This window comes from Equus asinus, chromosome 19, assembly GCF_041296235.1.
Source record: "Equus asinus isolate D_3611 breed Donkey chromosome 19, EquAss-T2T_v2, whole genome shotgun sequence".
NCBI lineage: Eukaryota > Metazoa > Chordata > Mammalia > Perissodactyla > Equidae > Equus > Equus asinus.
Genome location: NC_091808.1, coordinates 19,425,168 through 19,435,888, shown reverse-complemented (window position 1 = coordinate 19,435,888; position 10,721 = coordinate 19,425,168). Strand labels below are relative to the sequence as shown.

At 55.9% G+C, this 10,721-nt stretch overlaps 2 protein-coding genes across 2 annotated transcripts; one reads left to right on the top strand and one right to left on the bottom strand.

The window, feature by feature from the left end:
- Positions 1–6: 6 nt before the first annotated feature.
- On the top strand, positions 7–3,442 carry STK16 (serine/threonine kinase 16). Its single transcript, XM_014856092.3, has 8 exons — positions 7–91; positions 457–646; positions 1,228–1,447; positions 1,704–1,837; positions 2,005–2,125; positions 2,251–2,346; positions 2,744–2,865; positions 2,978–3,442. Exons 2-8 carry the CDS (start codon positions 561–563, stop codon positions 3,114–3,116), a joined length of 918 nt encoding a protein of 305 aa, XP_014711578.1. The 5' UTR covers positions 7–91; positions 457–560; the 3' UTR covers positions 3,117–3,442.
- Positions 3,443–4,873: 1,431 nt separating this feature from the next.
- Positions 4,874–8,760, bottom strand: LOC106840558 (tubulin alpha-4A chain). The gene is made up of 4 exons (XM_014856091.3): positions 8,621–8,760; positions 6,611–6,833; positions 6,156–6,304; positions 4,874–5,916 (listed from the first exon to the last, which is right to left on the bottom strand). The coding sequence occupies exons 1-4, from the start codon at positions 8,621–8,623 to the stop codon at positions 4,945–4,947; spliced, it is 1,347 nt and encodes a 448-aa protein (XP_014711577.1). The 5' UTR covers positions 8,624–8,760; the 3' UTR covers positions 4,874–4,944.
- Positions 8,761–10,721: the final 1,961 nt, after the last annotated feature.

Sequence of the window (10,721 nt, the reverse complement as noted above, 5' to 3'; positions counted from 1 at the left end):
TTGCTAGGATACCGCGGGCCATTACGCCAGCGCGGACTGATGACGTAACCGCTGCTTCCGGTCCCTGGTACTTCCCTGCGGCCCGAGCCAGGTCAGTGGGGAGTCTGGGCTGGCTAACCCCGAACTCTGTGCGCCGAGGCTGGGGGTGGGCTCTGCAAGGGGTGGGCCCGAGCCTCGCTCCACCTTCCCCCGGAACTACCCTCTGCCCTATCTTTGCGGCCCGACGGGCGTGGGAGCCGGGCCGCCCGAAGGTGGGCTGGTAGTGGAGGAAGCGGTCAGGTAGTCGCTGTGTGGCCTGAGGCTTTAAGGCACCTGACCCCGGGCTTCTTGGAGCTGGCGTCGCCAGGACCCGTTTTCTCTAGGTTCCGAGACCTGGGCCTGAGCTCTCCACATTGAGACCTCAGGGGTCGTCTGGATTGTGCGCGACCCGCTACCCTGCCGGTTTTTTCCTTCCAGCATGATCCACTGGGCCTCCAGGGCATCGCCTGGAGGAGCCCACTCAACGTGGACGCACCCTTTGGCAGCCTCAGACCGGCTTTGAGGAGGATGACTGAGACACTATGGGCCACGCGCTGTGTGTCTGCTCTCGAGGAACTGTCATCATTGACAATAAGCGCTACCTCTTCATCCAGAAACTAGGGGAGGGGTGAGTGTTTGGAAAGTGCTTAGCTGGTCCCCAGGGTGATGGTGATTGAAGGACAGCAGTCTGCACATGATAGGGGCACAAAGGTTTTCTCCTCTAACCTATTCTTTAACTCACCTGACAGAGCCTAGCCACGTGGTAGTCAAGAAACTGGATTCTGGAGCCAGACTTCCTAGATCCACCTTGTGTGACCTTGATAAACCATGGTTTCTTCATCTGCTTAGCGGAGAGAATTATCTTGTCACTGATGGAACTGTGAGATTTAAATGAGATAATGCATATAAAATGGCTCGCCTAGTGCCTGGTTCAGAGCACTTGATAAAGGTTGACTGTTACTTATTTAATATTTTATTGAGCATCTGTCATGTGCAGAGCACTGTGTTAGGACCATAGGACCTCAGGGATTACTGTGTTCCTGCTCTTGAGCTCAAAGTGTAATAATCTTAAGATGTCTCTTAGAGCCACATTTAGGGAGGGTTTCTACTAATTGGGGAAGGCACCCGCCTCTTCTCCTAGGGAATTCCTCTGAGTCCAAGCAGTGTGGGAGATGACTGTGGTCCTTCACTGACCCCTTTGGCCCACAGTGGGTTCAGCTATGTGGACCTAGTGGAGGGGTTACATGATGGACACTTCTACGCCCTGAAGCGAATCCTGTGTCACGAGCAGCAGGACCGGGAAGATGCCCAACGAGAAGCAGACATGCATCGCCTCTTCCATCACCCCAACATCCTTCGCCTTGTGGCTTATTGTCTGAAGGAGCGGGGCGCTAAACATGAGGCCTGGCTGCTGCTACCTTTCTTCAAGGTCAGAAAGTCTCCTGGCTACAGAGGGGGTTCCAGCAGAGCCAAGGACCAAGGGCTGTGGGAGCAGGCAAGCTTTTTAGGAAGCAGAGGCTGTGTCCTGGGTTTGACCACTTCAGATTTGGGGTTCAGAGGAACCCTAGTGGGACTGTGGGGTGTGTGTGGTGAAAGGGTTGATAGGCTTTTAACATAGGGAAGGGATCGGGCTCAGTGAGCAGACTTGAAACACAGCTCCAGCTGTGGGGAAACTTGTGTTGCAGAGAGGTACACTATGGACTGAGATAGAACGGCTCAAGGACAAAGGTAACTTCTTGACTCAAGATCAAATCCTTCAGCTGCTGCTGGGTATCTGCAGAGGACTTGAGGCCATTCACGCCAAGGGTTATGCCCACAGGTCAGTGCGAGGGCCCTGTGTACTTGCTGAGACAGAAGGAAGAGCCTCTCCAAGAGAAATGAGAGGTCTCTGCTCTCTTCCCAAGGAACAGCCCCATGATTCTTGCCCCCTGGGATTTCAGCCTCCCTGTCCAGGGATACTCATGGGTCATTTCCACTTCCCTCCAGGGACCTGAAGCCCACGAATATCTTGCTTGGAGATGAGGGGCAGCCGGTTTTAATGGACTTGGGTTCCATGAATCAAGCATGCATCCACGTGGAGGGCTCCCGCCAGGCTCTGGCCCTGCAGGTGAGAGTCTCCAGGTTCCTTTGCCCACCTGTTCCCCATTCTTGACCTCTTCTGGTGCAGGCCCCAATTTGGTCACATGACCATGACCTGTACCCCACTTTTGAGCTCTGGGGCCACTGTTCCAGGACTGGGCAGCTCAGCGGTGCACCATCTCCTACCGGGCCCCGGAGCTCTTCTCCGTGCAGAGCCACTGTGTCATCGATGAGCGGACTGATGTCTGGGTGAGGAGCATGTGGGTGGGAATCTGGGTAGGGAGGAATGCTGCTCTGCACCTTTTGTCGGGGAGAGGAGCAGGTCTTTGGTTGCTAGTGCATGGGGCCCCAGGCACCATGTATGTCCACATCCCCCTCCGCTTCCTTCCTGGGAACTGTCACTGTACTCAACTGCTCAGGAAGTGGTAAAATCCCGGGGTACAGTTAAATGTCAGGGCTGAAGGCAGTGACTAAGCAAGGGGTGCAAAGGCCTCCAGCTCACCAGCAGTTTCTTTGGGCCCTGATGGTGCCACATGGCTAAGGTCAGTATATACATTTGAGCTTATGTAGTCTCCTTTCACTACAGAATTAAGAGGAGAGGTATCTCCATTGGTCCTCTTCCTAGGAATAACCAAATTATGCTCAGTCCCTAGGCTGCGTGTTATATGCCATGATGTTTGGGGAAGGTCCTTATGACATGGTGTTCCAGAAGGGTGACAGTGTGGCCCTTGCTGTGCAGAACCAACTGAACATCCCGCAGAGCCCCAGGTGAGCAGGTACAGGGGCACCAAGCATTTCAGACTCCTGCCTGACATTCACGGAGTTGGAGCCATAGCACAGGGGACGTGTGCCCTGCAGTCACCCTGCCCTCCTCCCACAGGCATTCTGCAGCAATGCGGCAGCTGCTGGCTTCAATGATGACTGTGGACCCGCAGCAGCGCCCTCACATTCCTCTCCTCCTAAGTCAGTTGGAGGCACTGCAACCCTCAGCTCCGGGCCAGCACACTACCCAAATCTGAATAAACCAGTGGCCACATTGAGAAGGTGGCCCCTGTGCCTTGGAAGGAGGCCCCTATCCTTCATTGCCATCTGTCCACTCTATCCAGGACTGCTCTCTTATAGTTGGGGGCAGCTCAGTCTTCTGTCTCTGCTTCTGCTGTTACCCCAAGAGCAACAACTGAACAGGGGGCCTGACTGAGCTGGGGTAGGAAGGGGGGATGGGAAAAGGGAAACTGATAGAATCTGTCAAGGCTCTGAACAGGACTGCTGAGCTTCCATCATGTCTGCTCCAACTCTGGGAGCAGGAGAATGTATTAATAGAATAAAGTGAAAACAGCTTGGTGTACATCTTAGTCTCATTATTCCTGCAGTGAGAGAAGAGGTACAAGGGGCCCAGAGTCTGGTTGTCATTTCCAGGGGAGCAGCCTGGGAAGAGGGACTGGCATAGAGTCAGGAATGGCGTGGCCATCATTCCACATCAGCAGGCAGGCATCCTTACCTTAGAGCTGGCTGGTTGGCGGTGGGCAGTTCTAGTTTGTCTTAGTCAAAAACTTAAAGCTGCTCTGGCTCAAGCTGGCTTCTATGCCAAGAACTGGGACCAGAGCCCCCTAAAAGCACCCTCAACCCATTCTTTCCTTCCTTCAGTCCCAGGGGTGGGTAGCTTAGTCAAAGCAGCCCAGCCGGTTTGCCAGGCAAGGGCTTCTGGGTGGGGACACCTGAGGAAGCTTTGGGACAGCTACGTATGCAATAGGTCTCCCAGCCTTAGCCTGGGGGCAAGAGGAGTGGAGGTGGCAGCCATTTTGGCCCAGTCTCACCCAGATGGTTCTAGCTCACACATGGTTAATGATTAATGAGGCCAGTGTGGTGTGGCAGTATCCAGCTGCCACTTCCTGCCTACTCTGCTGAGTAAACAGGGGCCCTGCCTTTGCTGGGCTTGAAACCTGTTCCCCAGGGAAGGGCACTGCGTCCCTGAATCACCAGGGAGGGGAGGCAAGGGCAAGGTTGGCATCTCCTGCTCCTGAGATTGAAGCTTCTTCCCCCAGCTGTGCACACCCCCACATGCTGATGTCAGTGTGGGCCCTGGGGTGCCTATTAGCAAAGTTGAGATTTTCCCCAGGGTCCTGGCAGGAGGCTCCCACCAGCTACGCCGAGGCTGAGGGCAGAAAGAAAGCACAGACAGAGGGGAGACAACCTGACTTTTAATGGCACAGCCCTAGGCCCCAGCAAAGCGGCAAGGCAGACAGTAAGCTATGCAAAGCTGCTGGGAGGTGTGGTGACACACACAACTCGAGGAGATCGCCCTTGTTCCCTCCCATCCCCCAAGCTTATGACTAGGCTCCGTGCCCAGGAACTCTGGCCAGCTCAGCCCCACTCCCAAGCCCTCATCACACACAGAGGTGTCTGGGCCAAGCTTGTTCCCAGAGTCAGTGAATGTAGAAGCTGCAGCAGAATAGGGTAGCAGTCTAACTCTCAAATACAGAAAGTGCTGGACTTTCACTCCTACTTGGAAAGGAAGTGAAGACATATCCTTCAACAGCTTGTGGCGGGACAGACTGGTCCAGGATTCGGTCCTCATTACCTCCCTATCCTGGGTGCCCCTAAGATCTTACATCAAGAGGGTCCTGTTTCCTGGGCCTGGCAAGGGCCCTTTGGCAGGTCTCACCTTCAGCCACAAAATGGAAAGGGTCATGAGCAGCAGATAGTGAGGGTGGCGGCAGCAGAAGCAGCACAAAGGGGAAGCAGCAGCAGCTCAAGCGCTCACAGAGGGGACAAGAAACCGTGCTTGGAGACTCTTTATTTTGAAAGGATTCTGCAATAAACATAGTGAGTGGGCTCCAGGCAGCTCTTCTATTCTTCTCCCTCATCCTCGTCCTCATAGGAGTCGATGCCCACCTCCTCGTAATCCTTCTCCAGAGCAGCCATATCCTCCCGGGCCTCGGAGAACTCACCCTCCTCCATGCCCTCACCCACGTACCAGTGCACAAACGCCCTCTTGGCATACATCAGGTCGAACTTGTGGTCCAGGCGGGCCCAGGCCTCGGCGATGGCAGTTGTGTTGCTCAGCATGCACACGGCACGCTGCACCTTGGCCAGGTCACCCCCGGGCACCACAGTGGGTGGCTGGTAGTTGATACCAACCTTGAAGCCCGTGGGGCACCAGTCCACGAACTGAATACTGCGCTTGGTCTTGATGGCAGCGATGGCGGCATTGACATCTTTGGGTACCACGTCTCCACGGTACAGCAGGCAGCAGGCCATGTACTTGCCATGACGGGGATCACACTTCACCATCTGGTTGGTAGGCTCGAAGCAGGCATTGGTGATCTCTGCCACTGACAGCTGCTCGTGGTAGGCCTTCTCTGCAGAGATGACTGGCGCATAGGTGGCCAGGGGGAAGTGGATGCGAGGGTAGGGCACCAGGTTGGTCTGGAACTCTGTCAGGTCCACGTTGAGGGCCCCGTCAAAGCGCAGGGAAGCTGTGATGGAGGAGACAATTTGGCTGATGAGGCGGTTGAGGTTGGTGTAGGTCGGGCGCTCGATGTCCAGGTTGCGACGGCAGATGTCATAGATGGCTTCATTGTCCACCATGAAGGCACAGTCTGAGTGCTCCAGGGTGGTGTGGGTGGTCAGGATGGAGTTGTAGGGCTCGACCACAGCCGTGGACACCTGGGGAGCTGGGTAGATAGAGAATTCCAGCTTGGATTTCTTGCCATAGTCGACAGAGAGCCGCTCCATGAGGAGGGAGGTGAAGCCAGAGCCAGTGCCCCCTCCAAAGCTGTGGAACACCAGGAAGCCCTGAAGACCTGTGCACTGGTCAGACTGAAAGACAAGAAAAAGAGCAATGTGGGTAGGGAAGGCGTCTGAGGAACACTATCTTCTGGTTCCACTAAACCCTAAAATATCTCAGGAGTCAGGGCAAAGATGAGTATTTTACAGCAGCAGCACACTCGAACACATACAGTTAGAAATGACCCCCTGATATGGATCTGGAAAAAACAAACGTTCCTGACCATTAACATCATCTCTAAAGCTCCCTGCCTTTTGTCCCAAATTCTCACCAGCTTGCGGATCCGGTCCAGCACGGGGTCAATGATCTCTTTGCCAATAGTATAGTGACCACGGGCATAGTTGTTAGCGGCATCCTCTTTTCCAGTGATGAGCTGCTCTGGGTGGAAGAGCTGCCGGTATGGGCCATTTCGGATCTCATCTGGAAGGGCATAAACCACATTAGGGCACAAACCACAAGGCTGTGCTCAGCAGGGACCTCCCTCCCCCAGGCTGGTGGCTGCGGTCGGGTGTTTGGAAGAGCTCATCCTTCTGCCAGCCTGAGATACCAGCGTGAGGGAGAAACCCAGACCTGCTGCCCAGACCGGCCTGCGATAAGTTTGCCTTCTTTAGCTTTAAACAGGGGAAGTTTTCAGGGCCAGGAAAGCCAGGTCTAGACCCCCTCCCTCCAGAGAGAAGCTTAGAGACACTCTCCACTCCCCTCAATTCCACCCCCTCTTCCTCTCACCAATTACAGTGGGCTCCAAATCCACAAACACTGCCCTGGGCACATGCTTTCCGGCACCGGTTTCACAGAAGAAGGTGGTGAAGGAGTCGTCCCCTCCTCCAATGGTCTTGTCACTGGGCATCTGCCCATCAGGCTGAATCCCATGTTCCAGACAGTAGAGCTCCCAGCAGGCATTGCCCATCTGGACACCTGCCTGCCCCACATGGACTGAGATGCATTCACGCTGAGGGATAGAGAGAGGGGAAACAGCATAAGCCCCACATCCAAAGTCCTCACCTGATGAGCCTCTCTCCCACCCTATCACCTACCAGCTAGGATGACTCACTTGGCAAAAGTGGAGGTTTGGGCTGGGCTGAGGTCAGAAGAGGCTGGCAGCCTGCCCAGGCTCCCCTGCATTGCACTTCCCAACCTTAGTCTACTACATGGGGACCTTGTCAAGAAAGAGCTGTGGCTCCTCATGACCCTGCCACATTCTCAGGATACTCAGGGAGGACAGAAAGGGCAAATGCATATGAGCAGGGCAGACACTGCAGTAACTGAGACAAGGATGAGTGACTTTCCACCTGTTCCTGACCCTACTCCCACAAACCAGCATCTCAAGAGCCTCAAAAGGCACAGAAGGCTTTCCCAGAGCAGGGAGGTAATAGCTAGAGGCCCCCACTTGGTTAATTCTTTGCTTTGAGGTTGAACAACTAGAATTTCACATTACTCTTCTTCTTTCTTTCCCGTGGGCTCCAGAGGTGTCTCTGCCTTGCAGTCTGGCATCAACTGACCACACTGGCCGTCAGGATGCCGTCTCCCCACCTGTAAATCCCATCTGGCTCTGGGGATCAATCCCATCTGGCTCCTTTCCCCACTTCCACCCCCCACACTCTGGGTGTCTTCACCACCTTCATCAATGCGCAGCCCTCACACAAACAGCACAGATGGCAGGTGCAGGCAATAAGGGGCAGGTGCGGGTAATAAGGGGCAATAAGCATGGTGGGCACTGGGGCACTCGCAGTCCTAGTCTTGACCCTGCCAGTCTGAAAGTAACTCCTAAAGAGCCAAAGTGGTTCGGGCGCAGGGGTCGCCCAGCCTCCCTTCCCAACACCGAAATGGCGGGGTGACGGTTTCCAAATACCCAGAAAAGGAAGCGGAACCTGTGGTGAGGCCCCGGAGGTAACCCGCCCTGCCCTGGGTAGAGTGAGCGCCATCCTGCACCCCGGCCCTGCATTCGCCCCCCCCCCCCCCCGCCCCCCCTTCTAGATTCTTTCCAGTTACATCCCAGCCGAAAGCGAGGATTGGATTTCGGCCGCGGTCCCTGGGCTATAAATACCACCCCCCTACACACCTCTCCCCCCTCCCCCCAACCTGGCCTCAGCCCGTGCTCTCGCTCAGCGCCAGCTGTCTCTGCCCGTCCGCGTACCCGAGCTCTGGCTGCAGAGGGGCCGGCTCGCCTCACGAGGCCGAACCCCATTCTTGCCACCCCTTCTGGCTCAGAAGCGGGGTGCTGAGTCACGGGGGTGGGGGGGAAGCGGGTAGGAGGGATGTACACAGTGGGAGGAAAAGGCGATGCTGGACCCAGTAATTTGACCCCTTTCCACCTTCCTGCTCCAAGCACGTGTTTAGTCAGTTCCAAGGACCGGGGGGAGGGGGAAGACGCTAGGGACAGGGGGCAGCCAAGCGGGTCCTCCTTCGCCCGCGGAAAGGACTGGGCGCGGGACCGCGTGACTCCCTTCCGGAGGGTTAGGGCACAAATACTTGGTGGAGCAGGAGGAGATTTCCAGGAGGAGTCCTCTCTGCTAGTGAAGAATCCTACCCCACGCCATCTCCCTTCCCCAGACTCCGAAAGTGGACGACACGGCTCGGCCAAAGTCACCAGGAGGGGGTGGGGGGAATGCAAAAACCCTCGCATCTCCTCGAGACCCGGAACGCGGGATGGAGGGCCCCGAGCATCCCGGGAGGGAGCGTCCCCGAAGAAGAGCGGCAATTAGGGGACGGGTGCGACCCCAGCGGGGCCGCACTCACCATGGCGAGTCGGGCGGTGAGTCTCACGTAGAGTCCGGGTGACGGGTCTCGGTGAGAAGTGCGCTAGCTGCAGTGCCGCACCGCCCTTATAGGCGAGGGGCGGGCCCGCGCGCTCCGCTCGCCCAATAGGGGATGGGAGGCCCGGAGGCCACGCCCCCGAAGGGCAGGCAGCCCCGGGGGGTGGGGTCAGGCGGTTCCCCTCCCCCTACCGGACCTGGATCTCTCACCTGTCCAACTTGGGTTAGGTGTAGCCGCCCGGGCTTTAACCCTTCGCTCCTGGATTTGAGCCGACGCTCCGGGTTCCCCAGCTCCGCTGCGGGGACGCAGGGCGCGGGGCCAGCGCGCGTGCCGCCTGCACCTGCGTCATGGGGGCGCCCGTCGCTCAGGTGTTCTGATTTGGGCCGAAGGCTGTAGAGGCTGTCCTTCCTAAGTGGCTGCAGCCGGCCTTCGCCCGTGCCCTCCCCGCCCCGCCTCCCTGGAGGCTCTGGCTGACCGCCTGGCTCTAGCCCCGGAAAGCTCTTGCAGCGGCACGCGGCCTGCTGGTCCCCGGACGGGACGGCTGGCCTTCGCCAACGCCTGCGGGCGGCCGAGGACCGAGGGCTGCACAGCCTGAGCCCCAGGATGCCGATCTCTTAAGCTGCCCCGCAAAGCCAAGCCCCGCAACCTGTCTGCTAGGGCTGACCCAGGGAATCTGCTGCGGGTCCCCAGCTGCCCACCGGTCAGCGGCTCCGTCATCATCGCCGTCACTATTAGCGAGCCCTGGCCGCTGCCACCTGCCCGCTTTCCTGCTGCCAGAACCGCCGGCGCTCTGGACTGAAGCTCTCAGGACCTGGATTCGCATCCTGACTGCCCTACGTGACCTTGGGCAAGGGACTTAACCTCACCGAGTCCTTGGCATCTTCGTTGGTGACAAGCAGACAACGATTCCACCCTGAAAGCATTGTTGTGAGGTCTCAAAATGTTGACTCTGAAGAGGGAAAAAGGAAAATGGAGATTCTGATATCAGGGCTGATTTTGACTTTCCTATCCTGTTTGTAAGCCACGTGCAGGATGGGCCACCTGCATCTTTTTTTTTTAATTTTAATTATCTTATTGAGGTCATATTGGCTTACAACATTGTAAATTTCAGGTGTACATCATTGTATTTCAGTTTCTGTATAGACTGCATCGTGTTCACCACCCAAAGTCCAGTGTGTGTCTGTGTGTGAAGACTAGCCCTGAGCCAACATCTCTTGCCAATCTTCCTCTTTTTGCTTGAGGAAGATTGCCGCTGAGCTAACATCTGTGCCAATCTTCCTCTATTTTGTGTGGGATGCTGCCACAGCATGGCTTGATGAGCAGTGCTAGGTCTGCACTGGGATCCCAACCCGCAAACCCCATGCCGCCAAAGTGGAGTGCGTGACCTTAACCACAGACCTGCCCCTGCCACCTGCATCTTAACACCTGCCTCAGTGGTCAGGCGGAGCCCTCAGCAGAAGCTCTTCCTTCTTTCTACCTTTCATTTTCATTTCTTGCAAGAATGGGCTTTTCGATCTACTTCTGCTTTCCCTTAACATACCTTACATGTTCTAGCTGTCTCCCTTCACTGGGGAAATCATCAGGAAATGCCCCATGTGCCCAATGGCACATCCTTTAAAAGCAGTCTCCCAGGCTAGTCACTTGGAAAAGATTGCCTCTGCTACGATAGTGCTCCCTAGGGCCCAGGCTGTGTGACAATACAACACAACAGGATAAAATAACTAACAATGGCAACTTTTGACCAACAACATAGCCAATTGACACTTTACTTAGGCAAGGGGTGGAAAGGAATACAGGAAATATGACAAGGTCTCTCTTCCCGGTAGACTTGCCATCTGGTTGGAAGAACAAGACTCATTCGTAAGAAAGAAAACTGACAAGGGCAGAGAGTGAGGCTGCTGTGGGAAATGGGGTCATGGTCTCTACAGAGCAAGGACCTTGATGATTACAGGACGCATGGCCTCTTGCAGACTTTCCCCACACTCTTTTTTCCTTGTCCACCTCCACCCCAGCAGAGTGAGTGTCATAAGAGACTTGAGCTGTCTTAGCAAAACCCTAAACCTCTTTGACCTTCAGGTTCAGG

Excerpts from the sequence above, each read along its gene's own strand:
- LOC106840558 (XM_014856091.3), bottom strand. Across the intron at positions 6,305-6,610 it reads TTTGGAGCCCACTGTAATTG|ATGAGATCCGAAATGGCCCA; the intron begins GTGAGAGGAAGA and ends ATGCCCTTCCAG. Across the intron at positions 5,917-6,155 it reads TGGACCGGATCCGCAAGCTG|TCTGACCAGTGCACAGGTCT; the intron begins GTGAGAATTTGG and ends CTTGTCTTTCAG.
- STK16 (XM_014856092.3), top strand. The coding sequence starts at position 561 with ATGGGCCACGCGCTGTGTGTCTGCTCTCGAGGAACTGTCATCATTGAC. Across the intron at positions 647-1,227 it reads ATCCAGAAACTAGGGGAGGG|TGGGTTCAGCTATGTGGACC; the intron begins GTGAGTGTTTGG and ends TTTGGCCCACAG. Across the intron at positions 2,866-2,977 it reads AACATCCCGCAGAGCCCCAG|GCATTCTGCAGCAATGCGGC; the intron begins GTGAGCAGGTAC and ends CTCCTCCCACAG.